The 22,806-nt window shown below is 45.3% G+C and overlaps 2 protein-coding genes across 8 annotated transcripts in view; one reads left to right on the top strand and one right to left on the bottom strand.

Moving 5' to 3' along the window:
* The first annotated feature begins 482 nt into the window (after nucleotides 1-482).
* bncr (bouncer) lies at nucleotides 483-22,672 on the top strand. Of its 3 annotated transcripts, XR_004614096.1 has the most exons (4): nucleotides 483-614; nucleotides 1,203-1,778; nucleotides 7,708-7,712; nucleotides 22,663-22,672. XR_004614096.1 is itself a non-coding variant. In XM_034587690.1 (2 exons), the coding sequence occupies exons 1-2, from the start codon at nucleotides 607-609 to the stop codon at nucleotides 1,588-1,590; spliced, it is 396 nt and encodes a 131-aa protein (XP_034443581.1). In that variant the 5' UTR covers nucleotides 483-606; the 3' UTR covers nucleotides 1,591-1,805. The 3 variants fall into 3 exon arrangements, 2 of the variants coding, with proteins under 2 accessions (XP_034443581.1, XP_034443583.1); XM_034587690.1 differs by lacking the exons at nucleotides 7,708-7,712; nucleotides 22,663-22,672 and having other exon boundaries at nucleotides 1,203-1,805; XM_034587692.1 differs by lacking the exons at nucleotides 483-614; nucleotides 7,708-7,712; nucleotides 22,663-22,672 and adding an exon at nucleotides 979-1,100 and having other exon boundaries at nucleotides 1,203-1,805.
* reln (reelin) overlaps nucleotides 2,478-22,806 on the bottom strand; it is a 99,335-nt gene continuing 79,006 nt past the window's right edge. Inside the window, exons 34-65 of one of the 5 annotated variants that reach the window (XM_034587688.1) lie at nucleotides 21,125-21,398; nucleotides 20,883-21,023; nucleotides 20,624-20,801; nucleotides 20,440-20,524; nucleotides 20,124-20,306; nucleotides 19,759-19,927; nucleotides 19,527-19,632; nucleotides 19,177-19,403; nucleotides 18,841-19,064; nucleotides 18,253-18,403; nucleotides 17,857-18,115; nucleotides 17,464-17,713; nucleotides 17,164-17,332; nucleotides 16,796-16,936; nucleotides 16,337-16,514; nucleotides 14,973-15,166; nucleotides 14,626-14,876; nucleotides 14,282-14,436; nucleotides 13,980-14,194; nucleotides 13,596-13,773; nucleotides 13,290-13,465; nucleotides 12,842-12,948; nucleotides 12,512-12,754; nucleotides 12,233-12,408; nucleotides 12,062-12,135; nucleotides 11,172-11,333; nucleotides 10,933-11,090; nucleotides 10,494-10,713; nucleotides 10,140-10,337; nucleotides 9,533-9,631; nucleotides 7,089-7,094; nucleotides 2,478-3,977 (exon numbers count right to left, since the gene is read on the bottom strand). In XM_034587688.1, coding sequence (XP_034443579.1) covers nucleotides 3,881-3,977; nucleotides 7,089-7,094; nucleotides 9,533-9,631; nucleotides 10,140-10,337; nucleotides 10,494-10,713; nucleotides 10,933-11,090; nucleotides 11,172-11,333; nucleotides 12,062-12,135; nucleotides 12,233-12,408; nucleotides 12,512-12,754; nucleotides 12,842-12,948; nucleotides 13,290-13,465; nucleotides 13,596-13,773; nucleotides 13,980-14,194; nucleotides 14,282-14,436; nucleotides 14,626-14,876; nucleotides 14,973-15,166; nucleotides 16,337-16,514; nucleotides 16,796-16,936; nucleotides 17,164-17,332; nucleotides 17,464-17,713; nucleotides 17,857-18,115; nucleotides 18,253-18,403; nucleotides 18,841-19,064; nucleotides 19,177-19,403; nucleotides 19,527-19,632; nucleotides 19,759-19,927; nucleotides 20,124-20,306; nucleotides 20,440-20,524; nucleotides 20,624-20,801; nucleotides 20,883-21,023; nucleotides 21,125-21,398 — 5,444 coding nt within the window. In that variant the 3' untranslated portion in view covers nucleotides 2,478-3,880. Of the gene's footprint in view, nucleotides 3,978-7,088; nucleotides 7,216-9,532; nucleotides 9,632-10,139; nucleotides 10,338-10,487; nucleotides 10,714-10,932; nucleotides 11,091-11,171; nucleotides 11,334-12,061; nucleotides 12,136-12,232; nucleotides 12,409-12,511; nucleotides 12,755-12,841; nucleotides 12,949-13,289; nucleotides 13,466-13,595; nucleotides 13,774-13,979; nucleotides 14,195-14,281; nucleotides 14,437-14,625; nucleotides 14,877-14,972; nucleotides 15,167-16,336; nucleotides 16,515-16,795; nucleotides 16,937-17,163; nucleotides 17,333-17,463; nucleotides 17,714-17,856; nucleotides 18,116-18,252; nucleotides 18,404-18,840; nucleotides 19,065-19,176; nucleotides 19,404-19,526; nucleotides 19,633-19,758; nucleotides 19,928-20,123; nucleotides 20,307-20,439; nucleotides 20,525-20,623; nucleotides 20,802-20,882; nucleotides 21,024-21,124; nucleotides 21,399-22,806 lie in introns of those variants that run through there. The other 4 variants (XM_034587687.1, XM_034587686.1, XM_034587689.1 and 1 more) reach the window with 4 other exon arrangements.

Raw genomic sequence — 22,806 nt, 5'->3', positions numbered from 1 at the left:
CAGCCACGTCTGCTGCTGCAAGGACAAATGCAACGGGCTGCCAAGGGATGACGCCGGCCTGAAGAAGCTGCTGGGGATGATTAAGGGCATAATGCATAAAGGCAACATCACTGATGTTCTCAGGGAGCAGGCCTGGGACTCGTGTGCAAACTACACATCATTAGGGAACAACATACCTGACACTGCATAACAAGGAGGCTGCACAGGAGAGGCCTGTTGGTCACAAGCTCTCAACTGAGTCTCTGACGGGGAACATGTGGTCACTTGTGTTGTATGTTCTTTGGATAAATTAACGTGTGAATGAATTTGTGTTTTGTGTTTTTACCTTTTTTACTCCGGAGAGAAAAGGGTGGACTTGTCAGCCATCCTCCTGATGTAAAAAAAATATATATATATGAATAAATGCTGACATTATCTGTGTGGTTACAGATGGATGCAGCCCAATAAAAGCAAAAACAATGATCAGATGCCTCTTTGGTGTAGTTGCTGTGTATTTAGAACAGGTGTGTTGGGGGTGTGGTCTGTGCAGAGAGATCTGGACTCCCTGCTGAGTTCACCTGGAGAAGAGTATTAACTTGTTTCAACAGATTTTTATTGGATTTAAAAATGTGCAGGTGAGTCATCGTTTTACTGCTTTTAAAAAATATATAAGTTGTGTGGTTAAATTGTGTTTCTACCATCAGAAGGTACAAACTTCTAATGTGACAATCAGGAGACATCACTGACACTTGTGTGGAGCTTTGAAATGTCAATCAGCAAACTTTTTCAGAGAATTTTTATTTCGGCTCAGAACAAAAGCTATGAAATATTTGTACTGATTGTTGTGTGACTGTGGATGAGCTCGGTCAAGTCTGGGACGATCAGGGAATTGCTGTGACTTGACTGTGGAGAAGACAAGGTCCCTGGTTTGAGTCCCGGTGGCGGTTGCATATTTCTCCATGGGTGCAAATTAACTACTGTGAACCTCAAGGTATAAATGGTATGAATGGAGTTTTTATGTACAAGGCAGGACGGTGCGAATAAAAGATGTGTGATGGGAACTTGTGATTTCAGAGCTTGACCCCGACTGTTTTCTCACTGGTGCCCTAACATGATGGAAGGTTGACACTTAATCCTGAATGTACTCTGACATAGTGTTTTTAACTTCAGTATCAGGCCTTGATGCCAGATAACCAGACAAGTTGTGACATTTCTTGTTGCAGGCTGACCATGTTCCAGCTCCTGCATGTTTCTGTGTTGTGGTTCCTCTTCCTCCCCTCGGTGCTGTGTGACAACCTGCGGTGCTACTACAGCCCCATCCTGGAGAAACAGGAGGAGTTCGAGCTCATTGTGACCGAGTGCCCTCCTGACGAGCTGTGCTTCAAGGCAGACGGTCGCTACGGCAATCACAGCGCCCTGTCGGCCAGGGGCTGCATGGCGAAGAGGGACTGCGAGCAGGTGCACAAGCTCCGCTTCAGGGGAACCGTCTACACCATGAGCTACGCCTGCTGTGACGGGCCGTACTGCAACTCCTGCACGGTGGTCACAGCCGGTCTCCTCTCCATCACTCTAACACTAGTCAGTGTAGCTGTGGCGGTCGGCAGCTTGTGACCACAGACTCCTGAGGAGCTCCGTCTTTAATCTGATGTCACAGTTGATTATGTGAAGAAGAGATCTCTGCAGCCTCAACATGGAGTAATGATTAAGGCCAGTGTTATCTGACACTGAGGTGTGCACCACAGTGAGGGCAGATGTCAACATATAATTTTTAATCATTTTAATATCTAATCTGCTATTATGTTTGAATGTCTGTGAATAAATATTTTAAATTGTAAGTTTTTTGCTTCTTTTTCTTACCTTCGCCTTGGAGGTTAAGTTTACACCCCCGGTCAGTTGGTTTATAAGATTACAAAAAGACTACAGGATGGATTACCAAGGTACTTAGTGGAAGGATGTGGTAGATCTGGAAATAACTTATTAAATTTAGGCGGATGCAGGCTGTTTTTCCTCCACCTTTTTTTTAATCTTGAGGTAACACATTTTTCAACATTTTCCCTGATTTCTCAGAAAATCATTCACGGATCTTGATTTTTTTTTTATGAGTGTGTGCAATTTGATGCAGATCAAGTGAATTTAAATTTCAAAAGGGACTGTTGGACCTTGTCAGAGGTATGAGCAGTACTGGGTGACAAACTAGTTTTCAATATATTTCAGGTACTTTTTTTAACGTCAATGTGACTTGTAATGCATTTAACACTATATGAATACAGCCCATTTACCATGTCAGAACCACACTCACCGTCCTGGTAATGTTAATACTCAATAGAGCAACCAATGTATATTATTCCGCAGCTAAAAACAGTCCCCAACAGGTTTACTGGGCTTGGAGGATTGTGACAGACAGAAGGAAAGTTGTCGACAGTAAGACAAAGTAAATAGACACCACACACACACCAGGCTTATCCTTTACAATGAAAGAGAGCAGCTGAAGCAACGTGTACAGTATGAGGTTTGGACAGTTCTTTATTTCCCTTTTATAAGGCTGCTGGGTCTCCCCATAGTGGATATACATATATATACAGGAGATTGCTATACTGGAGTTACACTGAGGGCAAGAGGGTCCATATTACACAGACTTCAAAAAACAACACTAATAGAGCCTCACCTCCAGGTTTCAGAAAATCAGCAGAGAGAGAGAGAGATGGAAAGGGGGGAAACAGCACAAGAGAAGAAGGAAGAGGGGAGATGATGCAGTCTGAGAGCCGGACTCAACTGCCTAATAACTTAACACTAAAAAATAACATACAGATTTCACGCACAGTGCATCTTAAATAGGTTACGTGAAGAACCATTTACCATAAATATCTGTATTTTCGGGAACCAACATATATATATAAAAAAATTATAAAAAAACAAACAAACAAACAAACAAACAAAAAAAAAATCATTGTTCAGTCTTTAATTATTTTTTTCTTATTTTCTCCTTTTCCTGTCGTGCAAATCATTCTGTCGTTCCTTCTCACAGAGGAGGCCGGGCTGTTTTTGCCCCCCCCCCCCGGCCCGGCCCACGTCCGTCCCGGATAAAACGAGGGAAAAAAGGAAACGGAACCCAGCACCCCCCCTCCCTCCCTCTGTCCCTCCCCCCACCTTAAAAGCATATGAATTAGTAGAAAACGAACGAACGAGTGAACGGAACACCACAGTCAACTCATCACGAAAAGAACCCACAGACACACAGAACAGCAAGAACACAGTACTTTTTTTTTCTTCTTCTTCTTCATCACCGGTTTTCCTCTTCATGGGTCGATATCGTCTTCATCATCATCATCATCATTGTGGTCTTTCTCCTGACGGACTGGTTTGGCGGCAGTTGAGTGGAGTGCACCCCCCCCGCTCCCCCCCCCCACTGGGAGGCGACTCTCCAATTGGCTGGTCAGTTCAGCAGTGATATATTATTTTATTATCTCTCTAATTTCACAGTGTGGCAGGAAAAGCAGGGTGAGGAGGGGGAGTGATGGGCGAGGTTAGCCAGAGGGAGGGAGGTCGTAGGTGGGGAACGGGGACCACAGCAACAATTAGAAAACAACTAGAAACCCCCCTGACCATCCACGAAAAAGAAAAACTTAACAAAATGTCTGCTTCACTCCTTTTCCTCAGAGTTTCATTCCCGCCAACCCGTGTGGTTGGGAAGGCCGCGGTTGGCCGGCGTTAACTGACTGGATGGCCCGTGTTGCTGGCAGAGGGTAGAGGGCGAGATGGGCGAGGGGAGTCTAAGGCTGACTGGAATCCACCGGTGGATGGGACTCAGCAGGGCGATACGGCGTCAGGAGAAAAAAAGGATGTGCGTGGCGGGTCGATGTGTGCTTGGCAGGTCAGAGAGCGGATCCCTTCTTGGTCGGGTTCAGGCACGCAGTCGCAGTGCCCGCCTCTTGCGGCTGTAGTAGTGACGCACGCCGGTCTGTCTGGCAAAGTTCATCATGTAGTTTTGTTTGCGGGTGCTGCGAGGGGGATAAAAACACAGTGAAAGAGGAAGGGAGAGAGTGTGAGCGTTAGTGACCGAGAACAGGGCGCTAGAAATCCACACTGTTCCATGCACACACCCTGAATCCATGCACGCAAACACATGATTGGTCGGCTTTCGTATTCTCTCACACATCCAGGTTCATCATGCTGGTATTTTTAAACATGTTTCAGCCAAAACCTCAAACACTCAACGACTGCACGAGTCTGGTGGGTCGGAGGATGGGTGATGCTACTCTACACAACTTGGATTTGTTTATGTTCTGCACGAATGAGAGGCGGCTAGACAGTGAACATTGCAGTAGGACTAGCTACGTAATGGAAGACCATATGTCACAGGACAAGACAAGGAACACAATATTTACAAACATCAACTTTCACAGACACTAGAGGGGAAACTATGAGTGTTTGAGGTCAGAGTAAACCGGGGGAAAATAAAATAACTAAAGAGAGTGCAGGCTTGTGAGCAGAGACGGGGGTGGTTTTGAAACTAAGGAGACACAGAAAAAGCTACGGAAGATCTCGCTTGCTTAGCCTGTTCATTGCCTCTTCCATCCAGCAGGGCGGTGCCAGTGAGCCAGTAGTGCAGCCAGGGCAGGCAAGGGGCCTCTGCGAAGCAGGGGTTCAGGAAGGGTGGGGGGTGGCGGGTAGGGGGATGATGTGTGTGGGTGTGTGTGTGTGTGTGTGAGTGAGAGATGGCTGTGGAGGTGGAATGGGAGGGATGGCTGGTAAATTTCTATGTTTGAAAGTGTGTGTGTGTGTGTGTGTGTGTGTGTGTGTGTGTGTGTGTGTGTGTGTGTGTGTGTGTGTGTTTCTGACATGGTCAGAACTCAGAGACTCTGTTCAGACCTGGTATTAACGTCCGTCCTGAGAGATCCAATCACAAGTGGGCAGTGATAAGTTCGTCTGTTCACACCTGGTATTAAAATGCGTCCTGAATGCGTCTCCCGTAATCAGATCTCACGTCCCCATTATTTGTGTTCTCAAAGACCAAATTATGTTGTTTTTACCCAGTGTGTGTGCGCGTGTGTGTGTTGGCGCGAGCGGGAGAGAGAGAGGAATAAAGCGAGCAAGTCAGGAGGGGCTAAAAGAATAGATGATTTGCATAGATCTACAATGATTTTACCCATTTGAAAAAAATTTAAATCATTATGTGTTGGTCAGTGTTGATATTGTGGCCACAACCATATGATCGTATGGGCACTGAGAAGCATAAAGATACGTTTGACTCATTGAGAAACTGCAGCAGGTCAGAGGATGTCAGCGAAGTGGGCGGTCCTTCAACACATGCATCCCAGACCATCTCCCAATGAGCTTTTTGTGATCGGATCTGAAGATGCACTGAGGATGTGTTTGGGCTCATCCAGACCTGAACTCAGCGTTGACCACTTGTGATCGGATCACTCAGGACGGATGATAACATCAGGTCTGAACGGGGTCAGAGGGCCAGTGAGGAGGGAGCTCCTGGCTCAGGGTCATGTGCTGTTGTCCTCTGACAGACACACAGCCATGAGTGAAAAGGGAATGGAGAGCTGTCACAACAGTTGGTCCACAAAGCCATGCAAGGAGCTGGATGGAGGTTGTTAGTCCAATGAAACTCATTTGTAAACAGCGGAGTGAGATGCCCTGCATTGTAGCTGATTTTGGTATGTGGATGTGGATGGGCTAAAAAAAGAGTGAGATAGAGCCTGGACCCACAAACTATTCATCACCCCGGTCTGTTGTTGGTTTGTTTGTTTGTAAGATTAAACTTGGTGGAAGAATTCAGTACGGGTCAGGGTAGAACCCATTCAATTTTGATGCAGATCTGGATAAAGGGGCAGAGCCAGGATTTGTTTGTCACTTTCTTTAACATTGTGAGTTGGGCCTGTCAGAAGATTTCCGTTGATTTCTCAGAGAATAATTAATGGATACGAAAAGAAAACAGGCCCATTTAGGCTCCGTCCATACCACTACTTTAACTGAAACAATCTCATGTCCACACAAGCCTTCTGGCTCAGTTTTAATCCCTGTCCAAACTAAACCGACTAAAAATGCATATCACGATCTGCGTGCCGGTGTACACAGGAAGTATTTGGTTGAGAAAGAGCTAGGCTACAAACGAGAAGCAGCAATGGTCAAAAGTAACGCTTGTTATTGATTATCCATGTTGCGTTCTAGCCGAGACTAATGACGGTTGTTTTCTTCTGGAAAGGGGTCATGTGATAGGAGCCTGGCGAGCGAGCCAAGATTAAGTCATGACTGAAAAAACCCAATCAGCAAGAGGTTGTGAGTGTCGGCTTTTCCATCATTTCCAACATCTCAGTTTCTGCTCGTCCACACTAGAATGCAGCACTGGAGTGTTGGTGAGGACGCCACCATCCGCAGCAGAGTTATGCTGATTTGAAACGAAAACAGAGTACTGTGGATGTAGCCGTAGATGACTGGTATCTCTGAGTGTTTGGAATTTGGTGCAGCTTGATTGAATTGAAGGGAACGGTTAGGCCTTGACGGAGGTATGTGCTCTCCTGAGTGCTATTCCAGTTTTTCAAATAGGATCGGTGAATTATAAGTATTGGCTGTAGCAGAAGTCGTAGCCAGAACAAAACAAACAGGAACAGGTATAGTGATGGATACATCACACATATAAACACAAACACAGAACCAGTAACATGTGTGTGTGCAAACTACTGCATTTAAAAAGGCCTCGAGGACACATTTAGAATCAACGCCATTTAATGGGAATCTGTTCTCATCCGGTGACTTTGTGTTGAATCGTTTTAGGGGGAAAATGGGCGATAAAAAAATTGCTGTCACCTGTCAAAGTCAAAAATGTTTTATATTTATATTATATGAGTGTTGATCTGTGGATCATTTTTATCAGCGAACCTCCACCTGGTGAACAGCTGGTCTGCTTGTTGACCCGCCTGGTGCTCGATTTTAAGCCGAGGGCATGGAGATGACTGTGGTAATAATGAGGTGGGGGTTGTGTGCGTCGGTGAAATTGAGGGAGGTTTAGCGCAGTGTGACAGGGGGGAGAAGAGATGGTTTGGCAGGAGGGTGAGGGAGGTGGGGAGGGGGCTGAATTCAGGAAGAGGCGGATAACTTACCTGACACTACAGCCATGCCAGAGGGAGCAGAATACAGAAGAGAGCAGAGGTTAGAGCGCGAGAGGGGGGAGGCAGGAGGAGGGGACTGCTGTCTCGCAGAAAGGTCTGGGAGGGGAGGAGCCCCGGCCTGGGGAGGCAGGGGCCCAGAGTGAGGAGGAGGAGAGGAGAAAGAGAAGAGGTGGAAAGATAGTCAGAGGTTCAACGAAGGAGTGAACGTTAGCAGGAGGAGACAAATGATGAAGAAATAAGAGAACGTGAAAGACAGCAAAAGAGTAAACGGTGATAGACAGAAAAAAGAATGTAACAAAGATGAAGGGATGGTGAGAAAAAAGTTAGAGGTGTAGACAGAGAGCAAGATATACATCAGTAATCCATCCGTTGTTTTACAGAATAGGAAAAGAAAATAGGGAAAGAGATTTGAGGAGGGACAGAGAAGGAGGAGGAGGAGGAGGAGGAGGAGGAGGAGGAGGAGGAGGTGGAGGAGGATGGCGTAAGGTCGGATACGAGGCGGTACAAGCAGAGGAGTGATCGAACACAGCGGTGACATTAAGCGGCAGGGAGGAGAGGCACGTGGAGCAAAAAAAAGAAAAGATTGAGCAGGTGTAGGAGTGAGAGGAAGAATGTGTGAAGGAGCGGAGGAGTGGTGAACAGAGAGAAATAAACAACAGAGCAAAGTGTGAGGATCACGGTTACTCTCTTCAGCAGACTGTTGAAAACCGTGCAAGTGCGAGGGGAGGGAGGGCGGGGAGTGGGACAGGTCACGGCCGCATAGACCAGGGGACAGCTCAGGTTAGGCATGAGTGTGTGTTAAACTGTATGTGTGTGTGTGTGTGTGTGTGTGTGCATCTGAACATGAAATATCAGCACGCCTGACACAACTGTTGTGCGCAGCATTTGAAATGCATCGGGTACACATTGAAATGAACAATCAGCATTGCTCTGATACCCACAGCAACGTGCAGGAAATGCATTCAGAACGCTTGATGATATTGCCATGTTAAGAAAATGTTAGCTGAGGCCATCTTCATATCTTCAGTGCCCTACAGAATCTATAACTGCTAGAGGCTGAGAACTACAAGGCAGAAGATAAATTTCAAAAAAGGGGTGGGGGGGAGAAACAATCGACGACTCTGTTTGGTGTGTTTTTACGTTGCATCAAATCTTATTATGAATTTGTAGGAACATTTTTATTTTTTGTAGAAAGAAATGTAGGGACAACTTTTGCATGAAATGTACATGAAAAGTACAAAACTAAAATATGCCATTTCAAGACACTTTCTCAGAGATGTGAGGTCACCTTCACATTAAAGCCAATATGAGCTTTTGACAGACATATCGGTTTCTGCGTTAATGTTTGCGCAATATGCGCTGATATGAAAACTTTGTTTTAAGAATTAAGAATGTAGAAAAGATTCATGTTTATGTTGTTGTCTGTAATATTTTCAAGCTCTATATATTTGGTTGTATTTGTGTTTTCTTTTTATTCATAGTTTATGGTTAAACTTTAAAATATCATAATGATGACGACATCTACTGGCTCATTTATACTCAATGTTAGACAGTTATACAGAAACGGACTGAGTCTTCAATCCACTTATTTGTGCACGTCTTCTGAAAGCTTGCAGATACGGACTGAACAGATTAAAGAGCACCACCACAGAAAACTGTGGGGGGGAGGTGTGGCCAATTGTTCAAGGAAAATCTCGACCCTCTGATTTATTGGTTAACAACCACGTCTATGAAAAGGACGCATGGAAGGATGTGAGCAGTGACAGTTTCATGTTTTGAAAGGGACATATCTCTTTATACATAAGGGCAGCATCCTTTTAGGAATCACTGCCATTATTGGCCGACATATCGATTTACCCCCTAACATTAATGTTCCATCAGTTTCAAAATGTCATGCCGTGCACATGGGTGAATACTGTGAATATGAGTGCTTCAGCGCAATTGTATAATTTTTTTTAGGTTATTAGTATGATTATATACTTTTTAAGACGTTAGTCATTTCAGTGGAAAAAGGGACTAATTCTTGACAAATTGTTGAGTTGGGAGATGCATGAGTTCTGCCAGACACTGAAAATATGATGATTTGACAGCAGGAGTTGATCTGTCAGACACAGAGCAGCCATCCACAGACAGAACCCATCACAGCAAAGCACACTGCAGTCATTTTTCTACCCTGCTTGCCTGACCTCAGAAGCTGTGATGACCGTTTCTAACGAGCGAGTGCTGAACGGTGTTTGTTGAAGTTGGTCAGCAGCACGCAGGTGGATGTGTTTGCAGTTTTATTTGTCCATATACTGCATCTCAGTGTTTGTGTGGAGTAGATGGGATTATTTTTTACGGGTGAGGCTGGGGCAGAGGTGGAGATGGGGCAGATTGGGGCTCTGTTGGGGGCCGGCCTGGGGGGGCCGGGGGCCTGCTGGGAATTGGGTACTCACAGAACGACTTCCACATGGTCCAACGCCCACTGGTCGTGTCCTGCACCCTCGTGGCGTGGCTGCCACCATCGCATCATCACCCCTTTGACCCTCGCCTCTCTGGAGAGACCACGGAAACATTGTAGGGTCAGCAAGGGTTAACACACGCAAGAGTTTTAATGGTGTAGCTTCAAAGCAACCTAATGCTGTTTTCTATACTGGTTTAATAAGGTACCCTTTATAAAAGTTATAACGTATCATTGTTTACATTTACCAGTATCAGACCCAGCAAGTTAAAGGGCAATCAAGTCAGTAAAAAACAGTGTTTATCAGCAATATTCAGTGAGGAAACTTTTCTCTTAACAGAGTTTGGTATAATTGTTACAGGTTCAGGAAGCTGGAGATCATGAGGAATATCATGATCTCCAGAATCAGTTGTGTTTCAGTTCAGTGAGTGGGACTAAACAGTAAAGAGATTGATAGGCTTTGTTTTTTCTCTACATGAAAACAAGCAGCCCAACAGAATCAATCACTGTGTGCGGCTTTAGAGGGCGCTGTTGCTCAGCGAAAGTTACACAGTGCTGCTTTAAACTGAGAGTCTATCTGCATGTCTCTGTGTGCCACTCACAGTGGAATGTTGTAGGAGACTCTCTGGGCCTTTATGAAGTCTTTGGGCTGGTGCTGGGCGATTACATGCCAGCTGACTCCGTTGTTGACGCTGTACTGCAGCAGCACGGCTCTATCGACTGTGTCAGCCTGATCCAGAGCTATGTTACAGCTGTCTGTCTGTGCCACGCTGCCTATCTGCAGCACAAACATGATCTTACTGCAGGGGGACAGAGAAGGAAGGTAAAGGAGAGGTTAGAAACATAAAGCATTATAGGTTGTTAATACAGACAATGACACTACAGGTCATTTGTCACAGCTGTAAGTTATATGTAGGTGTATGTTTGTGTGCAGTATGTTTATTTAGTACCTGTACCTGGCTCTTGTGAGGTCCAGTGGTTTAGTAACTGCCTGCCTCATCTTACAGCCATTGAAGTAGAGTGAGTCTCCGTGGGCGTGCGGTGACAGCTGCCCACAGCCGCTGCCGACTCCACCACCCTGGATCAGCTGCCAGCTCTCCTGAGACACACTGCCCGACTCAAAGTTGTCCTTGATGGAGCTGGGCAGATCACTGCTGGAGAGGGAGCAGTCGTCACCTGATCGGGGGAGAGGATGCAGGAGGGGGAGAATCAGGATTATCAAGGCGAACGTGCTGGATAACAGAGCTCAGTAGTAGAGCTGTCTAAAACTGAGCTCTGTTATCAAGGCGAAAGTGCTGGATAACAGAGCTCAGTAGTAGAGCTGTCTAAAACCTTGAGTGTTGATGAATAAATCTTTGCTTAAAAGTTGAAAAGATAAAGATGTTTGTGGCCCACCATGGTATCCCTCATCACAGATGCACACCACTCCACTTGTACAGTAGCCGTGGCCACTGCAGAGCCCCGGGCAGGCCTCTCCGATGTAAACATGGTCCACTCCCCAGCTCTGCCGCTCTCCCGTCCCCTCCTTTTGAATCCAGCGAAACTGGGTCGCCCTGGAAACATACAACAAATCATAAAAACTGTAAAAACTGATGATCATCGTTCTGTATATATGTGTCAAATGTGAATTTTACCCTGAGGAGACGTGGTCTGGCAGCTGGACAGTGACTCTTGTCCATGCTGAGCTGTTGACCGGACTGTATATGGTGGACTCGTGGAACTGGAAGGGAGAGCAGCCCACGTTGTTGACTGAGGAGGGGAGGCACTCCGACTGTACCAACTGCCACGAATCCGACCTGAGGGGAAAGACTGAAAACTGAATCGAGTCCATGTAAAATGCTTCCTATGAACAAAATCAACGAGTTGAAATGTGGGTATTCTTAAAACTGTGTTGTAATAGCTACGGAAGATAAACAAAGACACATCACAATATGTTGTAAATACTTGTTTTATAACTTGGTGGAACTTTCCCCTTAAATCTGCAATAATCAATTTTTTGCCACTTGTAAATAGTGGAAAGTTAAGTGAAGGTAAACTAAGCGGATGAGATACGCTGAGCTGAGCTGAGATGAGATAAGGAAAATAAGATAAGCCTGAATTAGTCCCACTATTGGGAATTTGCTGGATTACAGAATAAGGGAGATACTTAAAATAACAATACATAATTTAAAATAAATAAATAAACATATAACATGAAGGCAGGGAAAAATATATAATATATATACAATGTAAATGGAGTATTCACAGTTTAAACAGAGTATATACAGTATATACTGTGTAACAGGATGTTCAATATGAGTCAGTTACTTTTTGCTGCCTTTTATTGTTTGATACAGGACAGGTAGTGTATGTTGGGTTTAAACTCTGTTTTCTTGAAAACAACTGTCCCCCAAACAACACTGTAGCAGGGGTGAGTGAACGTCCAACACAAGATAAAGACAAGAGGAACTGCAGAGTCTGGGAACTCTCTGTGGGTTTATTATTATGAGCGAGTGTTCTTTGCTTCTCTTCTGGTTTTTCTTACCTTGCGTCCTTTCTGAACTGCAGCAGGACAGAGTGATGGTCCTCACAGGTGTCTGCCTCACACCCAACAACAATCTGCAACAGGAGGAAAGGTGTTAAGAACTGAAGCCACCGTGTACAGGACAAATCACAGCTGTCAATTAGGCCATGTGGCTCTCTGGCAGTACCATACCTTGAATTGTAAAATATATCCAGGTTGCACTATGAGCTCCCGAGTGGCCAGGATGTTGTGGGTCTTGTCCTGATTCTTGTTTGGCCAGTACAAGTGAAATGAGGGGTTTCCACAAAAGCCAGCTGTGCGTACAGCGTTCGGGTAGAAACTCCAGCTTTCCTCATGAGACACTCCCTCTGATGAAAGACAACGAAACCAGAGAGGGGGAAGAGTCCAATTAATTTCCTGAAGACTCATTTAGTCGTCCGTCTCTGATTATTTCAGCAAATACAAACTCACCGTCATCAAAAGTGTCTAGCAGGGTGGAGGGGTTGATGTCTGAACCCCCCACCAAGATATTATCTATAGCCCACTGGGCTCTTTCCAGGCTGGGGCTGGCCAGGCCAGAGGAAATGGTGAATGGCTGCCACCAGCGGAGGCGAGTAGCGTTGGTCAGAGATCCCTCTGGAAGGACAATATAGTCTCGCCTCACTGACACGTACTTCAGATAGTCCATCTCATGCAGCAGCGTCCAGGAAATCCCTGAGGAAACAATGTGGACAGAATGAAAAAACTAACAGACAAGAAGATGAAAAATGTAATATGGCATGTTGTCCATGTTGTTGTTACCTCCGTCAGTAGAGTAATCCAGCAACACTCCCTCTTTACGACACGTTGGACGATGGCACATGGTCATGTTATCTTCACTACCAATCTTGGCCCAGTACTCCACAAACCTGTCCACAAAACACACAGTTTATAATTCACCTGAAGAATTAAACCAGACATATTATGCTTTGTCAGTTTTCGTCTAGTGTGTTCTTTATGTTTGTAACGGGAGGCCAATCAGAGCAAACTAGGCTTTATCAGGAGGGGGGCCTTTAAAAGACGGGAGCTATAACTAAGAGTCGCTGCAGCAATGGACAGTTTCAGGAAACTGATGTGTTTTCTGAACATAAGAGCATGTAAACCTTTTTAAGTAATTACTCAAATCCAAACCTGAACCTGAATATATGTATTAATATATAATTTGTCTCATTCAAAGATAGGTAGAAAACATCTTAAGTTGTGTACTGACTTGGCTCCGCGAAGGTCCAAATCCGCAGTGACAGCCTGTCTGGCATCAGCTCCTCCAAAGTACAGGGCAGTCCCTTCTACCAGCACACCACAGTCTGTGCAGGGCCGACCGCCTTCCAGCACCTGCCACTGGGGTCCTGCTGACCCTTCCCAGTCAAAACGCTCCTTTAGAGACGCCTAGAGAGAAAAAAGACACCGAATCTGAAACAGGGATCATCTCAAACAGGTATATTCTCATCGTCACATTCTCTTCTCATCTGTTTTTGACAAGACAATGTAAGACCGATTAGGAACCAGAATCATCTACCTTAAGAGCAGTGCTGGCGTAGCAGTTTGGTCCAGTGAAGCCTGGGTCGCAGAGGCAGCGCTTATCCAGACAGTCCCCGTGACCCCCACAGTGGCTGTGGCACGCTGGGCCGATGTAAAAGTTCTCCACACCCCACTGAATGTCTGAGTGCTGCTGGTAAAACCGGAACCGCACCGCACTGAGAAACAGACAGGATAAATTAGTTGAACAACATACATACCATTTTCACGATTTATACGACAGTGTTTTTAATAATTTACATGATGACTCTAATTTGTTCAATCAATAATTTAGGACAAGCATGCAACGTTAGTACCATTAAATATGAAAGAGGACTCAGTGTTTTGTGTGCTTATGAGGCCGATCTGAGGTAGAATGACTCACGTGTCAGCGAGGCTGTCAGGCAAGGGATAGACGGCTCTCTTCCATCCTTCAGCAGGGAAGAAGACTGACGGCTGTGAGACCTGACCTCCACAGCGGGGGTCAGCGGGCAGGCACTGGGCCACTAGGTATTTCCAGGTCACTCCAAAATCAACTGAGTACTGGACATGAATTTGCCGGTCTGCAAGACGCTCTGGCGTGCTGCAGCCTACTGCGATCTAAATCACATGACACATGGTTATGAATGAAAGGATATCACACAACATGCAGATATTACCTGTGTGACTTCAGGGCTCATTAATTACCTTGAACTGCATGACCCAGCCCTTGTCAGGAACGATATCATGTGTGACCGCGTACACCTCCCGTCCATCAGCATTCCCACACACCATCACCCCATCAGGAGAGCTGCAGAAACGCTGCACTACGCAGTCCTCTGAGAACAGCCAGTGATCGCTCACTGAAAGAGAAGAGAGAGAAACAACGATCAGAAACTTTAGGTGAAGAACCGGATCAGGGGGCAGATCAAGGAATTTTAAATGTGGTTTCATGAGGGGACTGTTGGGCCTTGGCGTGCAGGTACGCAGGTAATCAAACTAGAGGTAATGTGGCGCTCAGTAGACTGAGATTCGAGACTTGATTTAAATACCGATGAGCGTCTCCTCCTGCTCGCTCAGTTCACCGATCTTCCCTGAGGTCTCATCAGCCGGAGCTCTCTCATGGTTGGGCAGTGCTACCCCTCCGAACGTGTCAGAGATCTGTGCACGCGGGTCTGAGCCGGCGATAAGGACGTTATCCAGAGCCCAGTCACTGTGGTCTGCTCCCTCGTGCTGTGGCTGCCACCAACGCACACGCACGCCTTCCTGCCGGGCAGCAGGGGGCAGCAGCACATTCACAAACCTGAACACGGATCAGAAAGTGACAGATTTAAATTTTTCACTCAGTTGTACACAGGTAGTTATTTCCATGTGTGGCAGGTGAAAAAGAAACACTCACCCAGGCTTGGTGTACAGATCGTAGAAGATCTCTGTCAGTAGGTGCCAGTTTATTCCCCCATTCAAACTGTACTCCAGGAGTACACCATGGTTACGGTTGCTAGGTGGGATCATGCAGCCATACATGAAGTAGAACTGAATGAACTCAGCGTTGGTCAGGTTCAGGTCCACTGTCGCCAGCTGACGGCTGCAACTCTGTGAACAGACACATGAAGAGAAGCTGTCTGAGTTAATGATGGATGCTTGAGATGGATGGAAGCCTGTCCACTGGTCTCTAGTCTCTTTTTTTTATTTCTCTATTGATCATCCATTTAAATACAAACCCAAAAGTCTCAAACATGATCAGTACAGTTGAGTTTCAACTTCAAAAACTCCAGCAATTTATTTTGATAGGCCTTTCACAAGTGACCTTCAGTCTTAAGGGGCTTCTCTGTCTTTCCATATCAGCCTGTCAATGGCGTCCATTTGCAATACTGCCCTATAGCAAATGCCTGAGAGGTTAAGCTGCACATAAAGGCTGACATCTACTTACTTAGTGGTGTTTTCTTCAATGGATCAATACATGAAGCCACAGCTTTCAGAAGTTATTAGATGTCTGGCTTGTCTAACAATCTCTTTATTATCTGTTTGCCCCAGTAAATCAGCACAGGTCAGTGCTCTTGCAGGATTAATTACTTCCACCAAGGAAGTTCTATTTTCATCAGGGTGGGTCCGTCTGTCTGATATTTGGCAGTAATATGCAAAACCACTGGACATATTACCACAAAACTTGGAAGGATGTGGTATGGTAATGCATCAGGGAAGAAACCATTACAATTTGGGTAGGTAGGATATTTTTACCAATATCTCAGGGAATAATACATGGATATTGATTAAAATCAGTCATATTCAGGGGACTGATATTTATTACTGTGTGCAATTGGTGCAGATCCAAGTTAAAATCTGGATCGAGTGAATTTAAATGTGGTTTCATAAGGGGACTGATGGCCCTTGGCAGAGGTGTGAAGTCTACTGAGTGTTCTTCTCCGTCAAGAAGTATGTGTTTCCCTCTCTACTAAGCATGAGTGTAAGTTGTTCACATAAAGTTATCCTGACCCTGAGAATAAAATGACAAGAGCATTAAAGAGGAGAAAGTCTGAGGGAAATGTGGATTGAGCCTTTTAATCTGTACAAACCAGAGCATATAGAACATGCTTCAGGGGATTTTTATAAACTGTATTTCAGAATATGACAGCTAGAACATGCCATTTAATGCCATTCATGCTTCACTACACCCTGGATGTGTTAGTTTCATAATACATCATTTTGTAAAACAGAAATAAGAAATAAAGGAAAGAATAAAATCAGAGGCAGATGTATACTTACGCCACTGAAGTGCAGGGCAGCACCAGAGGCAACGGCTCCACACACCGTGCTGAGCTTCCCACCAGTTAGAATGTGCCAGTGGCTGAGTGAGGGAGCTCGGCTGAAGCTGTCCTTCAGCTGGGACGGCAGAGGAACCACGGGCTCGTCACAGTACTCTCCGCCCCACTCTGTGTCACACCTGGAGGACGGATGAGTCAGATGCAAATAATCATATTCAAAGAAGAAGTAGCCATCTGGTTATGATTAATCTGTTCATTTATTGGCTTTAATGTTGCAATAAAAATATAAATAGCTTTATGTGATTGAATAAAAAGATCAAGTACAAACAATAAAATACAATAAAAACTGTCTGCACATACATTATTTGAACTTAAAATAGCATTGTGGCTGTTTTGCCCCAAAACTTTCAAGTTCTCATTCACACCTCACTGCTCATTGCTAGCAGCTGCTGTTACTTACACACAGGAGCTCTGTTGGCAGCGGCCGTGTCCAGAGCACATGTCCGGGCAGCCGTCTCCAATGTAGAGGTTATCCAGAGCCCACGTCTGCTGCTTGTCAAAGGGAGCCTGCTGGAACCAACGGAACCTGGTGGCTGGAGACCTACAGAAATACATTTATGTCACAAATACGTTACAAAGATGTTGTTAAATGATGAAGTTAAACCCTGATGTTGCACTTAAGGATTTGTATCAACATAATATTGTAGCCCCTGTGTTTGCATAGAAGCAGGTGAAACAGGTCTTACTTATTTTTTGGAACATACTGTAGTATCAGATTATAAGTGGCACAAGGTTGTTTCCTGTGTGTGAGTAGAGCACAGTGCTGACCTGACATATGATGGGATCGGCAGGGTGATGCGTCCCCACTTGTTGAAGGTGTCAGACACCAGCAGCCTCTGCAGGGTGTAGGAGGAGCAGTCAGGGCTCGTGGGCAGACAGTCTCGGACCACAGGCTGCCAGGTCAGACCCAGATCCAGAGAATACTCCAACTCCACAGCTGCATAGAAAGAAGACAAATACAATCGGAACATCATGAATCCGCAAACAAATAATAAAATCAATATAATAATATCATTGTTAAATTAGTAGATGGCTACACGATGCAACACAAATTTTCTTTTTACTTACAGTAGCAGGAGTTGGTGACGGAGCAAGAAGCAGAAAAGTCAAACTGGATGAAGGCGTCTTGACCCAAACTGATGTCAGTGGTCACAGCATAGCGAGTGTTGGACTTCTCTATGAATGCAAAAGCCGGTCCATCAGAGCCACAGACAGGCATCCGGGTTCCTCCAGGGTGAAGGAGCCACGAGCGGCCATCGATCGAGGAGAAGTCATCTTCCAGAGGTCCCCAGCCACTAGCACTGCCACCTACCACCACCTGTGGAATCAAAGATGAATTGCATAGTTGATGCAGGGAATGGACATGGGATTTGACAGAGGAATGAAACAATATAAAACAATCATGGAATGCATTGCAGCCATGATTAAAAGCCTTGTGATTGGACAGATGTTCAAACGTACCTGGTCAATAACCCATGGACTATAAAAGTGTCCGTTCTCAGAGGGCTGCCACCAGCGGAGACGAGTGGACGATGTGCGGGCACGCAGGGGGATCTCCAGGGCCACCAAGCGAGCCTGATTACTGTTGTTGCTGAAGAGAAATTCCTGGAGGAGTCCCCAGGTGAGACCTCCATCCACAGAGAATTGCAGCAAGACAGGCTGAGAGCGAGGGTCTGGAGCCGCCTTTCCACAGCCGAGACGCAGGAAGAACTGAACAAACCTACAGAGTGAGGACATTAAAACATGAGATGACAACTGAAAACTGTAAATTCAATAACAACAAAGAAATTTAATGGTATTTTGTTGTCAAGCTGGTAATAAACATCTGTTTTCCTGTTGGTATGACAGTTGCTCTACCTGGCATTTGACAGGTCCATGTCATTAGACACCAACATCCGCAGGCCGTCCTCGCTGAAGAACAGGTGGTTCCCACTCGACATGATGCCACATTTCCTGGATGGTTTACCCCCGCTGAGTTGTTTGAAACGCTCAGCATTCACAGCTCCGCCTAGAGGCACACGTTTGTACATAAGCACACACAGAAAGCAACAAAACAGAAAACACACAATAATAAATTCATCATTTACTGTATATAGGGAAAAATAATAGAAGGCTTAAAAAAACTGCAATCATTCTAGTTATTATAAATCTAATAACTATTGCAAAGCATGCACAAAATATGTAAATATATATTGCAATATCATATATATAAAATATATGAAAAAAGCAAATATATGATCAAAATTATCAAGATATTGTTAATGGTATGAGTGTTACAGCTTATTTCGAAACTCCAGTAGCATGCATCACATTTTAATTCAATGTGGCCCAGGATGCATTTGTGTTCACACAGGTAAAAGAATGTGTCCACCTGTCCCAGGCCAAGTGGTGGTTTGAGGGATCTGACCTGAAATGGATCGTCAATGTGTGTGTATGTTAGTGTACCTTCAAAGTCCTCCTTGAGGAAGTCAGGGTTGGGGGTCTCAGGCACAGAACAGTCTGGTCCAGAATAGCCAGGGTCACATGCACAGTGGGAGCCACCAATACAAGCCCCGTGGCCATTGCACATGTCCTGACACTGTGGGCCTATGTAGATGTTGTCCAGTGCCCATGTTGGAGGAGCAGAGCCGGTTGAGAAGAAACCCTGGAACCAACGGAACCTCACAGACCTGTATGGAGGTGAAAATGCTATTAGATGATATTAGAAGCAATTTAAAGTGTTTCCTGAACAGATTTCCCTCGTTGTCTTTTGCTCATCAGCTGTAGGTATCACGTCCTTACCCACAGAGACGAAGCTTGCCGAAGTGAATGACCTCCCTCCTCCAGCCCTGAGTTGTGCCAGGGAAATAGATGCTTGCAGGGTGGAGCTCTGTGGAGCACAGTGATGAGGGGTGTGGCCCTCCAGCACAAAGGGGCACCAAAAGATGCCACGTGGCACCAAAGTCCCGTGAGAACTCAAGACGCACTGGGTGGGCAGAGGAGCTCTCAGATGTGCAGCCCACATTAATCTGGAGAAACATAAATATACAAACCACATTAAAAAAGATGATGAGCCATGATTAGCATCCTACATTAATCATTATTTTCATTGTTGCTTTGGAGAAGAAGTCATCAAGGCTGCGTTTGTTCACCTCAAACTGGATGATGGTGTTCTCATTTACGTCAATGTCCCTGGTGGTAATAGAGTGCTCTCCAAGCTCGCTGGAGACAAACACCATGGCTGACTCATCCTGCTCCCTGCAGCAGACACACACACACAAATCCAGTTTTATCATCATTTGGGTTGACGCAAAAAAAACAAACATGCAAATCACGACACCTCCGTTGTCGTCATTAAGAAGGTAAGTGATGTTTTTTTCTTACAGGCCAGTCTTCTGGTAGGGGCAGTAGAGGCCAGTGTTTCCTCCGGGGAAGAACAGCCAGTTGGACTCATTGGGGCCTTCATCAAAGCTGTCTATCACCACTGGTGGGTTGTTTAAGGAGCTGCCATCAATGATGAGATCATCTATCACCCACACCTCCTCCTTCTTACCTGAAGGGCATTATATTGAAGAGATTATTACACACTGACTGAGGAAATTTGTCCTTAAGATGGCCGTGTGTGGGAACATGCAAATGTGACCAAGCGTTAAGGGGAAGAGAGATGTAAAGAGAAGGACAGTTCAGAAACATGAGAGAAAAACAGTCAGGAGAGTTTTACACTGCTTTCAAATAGTGTGTCCGCTCACCGCTGTTGTACGGCTGCCAGAGTCTGAAGCGGGTGGCGTTGGTCTGAGCACTGGCTGGCAGAGGCAGGTGAAGGAAGAGTGTGTCAGTGGAGGCTGGGAAGTAGAACTCATCCAGCAGCAGCCAGCTGATCCCTCCGTTCACCGAGTACTGCAGCAGCACTGAGTGGGAGCGCTCTGGGACACCTAAAGAAAAGCCCACAAGATGAACTGTTTATTAACTGTTTCAATATTTGAGAAATAAACATACATAAACACATTTTAATCAATCATACAGAAATATAGATACACAAATACAAATAAAAGAGTTAAGTGGTACCTTTAGTGATGAATTTGAAGGAGAACTGAATGTAGAGAGTGTTGGTGCAGTCCAGATCCCGTGACACTAACATTCGCAGACCATCCTGCAAACAAACAAACAAGGATTTAAGAAGTGTCTATGTTTTTTTAACAGAATTTGTATTGCCCTTGATGTCGTCTGCATGATAAGTAAGACCTCTTACCCCTTTGAAGATGAGGGCAGTGCCAGATTTAAGAGGCTCTCCGCTCAGAGTTCCCCTCTCTGCTCCGTACACCTCGGGCCAGGTCTCCTGCTGCAGGTTCTCATTAAAGTCCTCTCTCAGCACAGATGGCAGAGGAGCTAAAGGCACACAGTGTGCGCCTCCATAACCCTTGTCACACCTGTGTGAGAAAGAGAAAAAAGGTAAGGGTACGTAACATTTACTTACAAAGAAAAAAGAAATGTAAAAATGTTATACTTACACACAACGTCCATTGTCACACAGACCATGTCCAGAGCACATCCAGGGACAGCCAGGGGCAAGTAGCACGTTATCTAGAGCCCATCCCTCTGCTCCTGGGGTGAAGTGGGTCTGGATCCAACGGAACCGGGTTCTGGGGGAGCTAAGGAGATTCAACAGGAAGTTATAACAAAGAGTCGGTTCAGCAGTTTGTGCACTTTCAGCAAATGCTGTCCACTAATTTTTTATTGATAAAACACATACTTAGCAGCACTGGGCAGATAGACGGTGATCCTCCTCCAGTGTTTGTACTGGGTCGAGGTATAGATAGAACTCTGGGTATAACCGGCGCACCCAATGGCTGGGGGCACACACTCTGGAGTAAGGAGAGACCAGTGACGGCCGCAGTCTGAGGAGTACTCCAGCCGCACGCCGTGGGAGAAGGAAGTGGACTTGCTGCATCCCATACTCAGCTCAAACTGCAGGAATGACGAGCCGGACACCTCAAAGTCCCAGCTCTCTGCGTACCTCGGCTTCTCTGCAGACACAGCATGAGCAACGTTATATGTAAGTATTTACTATAACTGATGGACGGATGGATGACATGACAGCTCCACCAAAGTGAAGCCTAAGCGTCTTGATCACCACCTGGTGGCTGGCTGCAAGTATAGGTCAAAAACTCCTGCCTCGTCAATGTTAGCTGATGGGACATGGACCAAACTAAAAAGTCATATAATGTTTTCTGTCATTGAAGGTAGTTCTTATCCCACTGGTGTATATTCGATGCTCATTTTTCTAATAAGTTTTAATTTCTTATTTGATGCTATAAAAACACGGTTTAACAGGATGATTCACAGATAAGATTGATTCAGGATTTGTCCGGCCCATGTATCGGGGGGGCCTCACTACCAAGGCTCATTCCCCTGATCGCTACTGCACAAACTCTGGCTCCAAATGATGTCATAGGTGCAAGATGGCAGTGTTCATTTCTGGAATAATTAGGCTTCCTTTCTGGATAGTGGGAGGAAGTGGAGACTCGTCAGCTATCGATTTAACATTGTTTTCCTCAAAAGTACATTTACAAGACTCATGTTTATAAATCAACATGTTTCAGCTGCTAGAACTCTCCCCTGGTTACCACATGAGAGGAATATTTTTCTCTGCATAAAAAAATACAGTTACTTTAAGACTTTATTTGTTTAAATTTCCACATCAGTGCCACGTGAAATAAAGTCTTTCCTAAATCACAAAGTCAATGCAACCTTGAATGTAATAGTTACTGTTGAGTTATGTGTGAAATGTGTGTATGCTTCAGCGCATATAGGAACAACCATCCACGTGCTTTATGTGCTCACACGGGAGCTCTTTGTTTATCGATGTGTTGCCAAATCGCTCTTGCTTTGCGCGCCTAATGAATGGGCCCGGTTGTAATGTAATATTTGTGCAAAGTAAATCGGCTCACAGCTTGGTGCAGGCATAAATAACAGGCAGGATGTTCAATCAGGTCTGCTCCTCATTCATAATGCAGGACCCTCTGCGCTGCAGTAAATGGGTGATTCGATTTCAGCCGGTTGTGTGTGTAAGACTGTGATGTCTCTGCACAGCCTCTTCTGTGGTTTGTTTGAGCACGACTGAGTGAAATCACAGTGTGTGTCTGTGGTTGTAGTGTCTAAGCACATATGTGTATATATATGTTTTACCTTTGTTTTCATCCTGCTGTCCAGCTGTAGTAACATCCCACTCTGTATTCATTCACACACACTACTCAGCTGCTCACTACAAATGCAGCAGCTTCACTGAAGTTAAGTGTCTTACTCAGGCGCCACTTGACACTGATTGTTTAAGGGTGTGTTGAGTTACTCCCTCACTTTCTGAGCATACAATTTCCTCGCCAGTGTGGAAACTGACAACCCTGTAGTCCTAAGCCCTTGTCTCCAAGTGAGGGA

Source organism: Hippoglossus hippoglossus, chromosome 6 (genome assembly GCF_009819705.1).
Source record: "Hippoglossus hippoglossus isolate fHipHip1 chromosome 6, fHipHip1.pri, whole genome shotgun sequence".
Taxonomy (NCBI): Eukaryota; Metazoa; Chordata; class Actinopteri; order Pleuronectiformes; family Pleuronectidae; genus Hippoglossus; species Hippoglossus hippoglossus.
The sequence above is the reverse complement of the archived record's forward strand: the minus strand, read 5'-3'. Positions and strand labels throughout refer to the sequence as shown.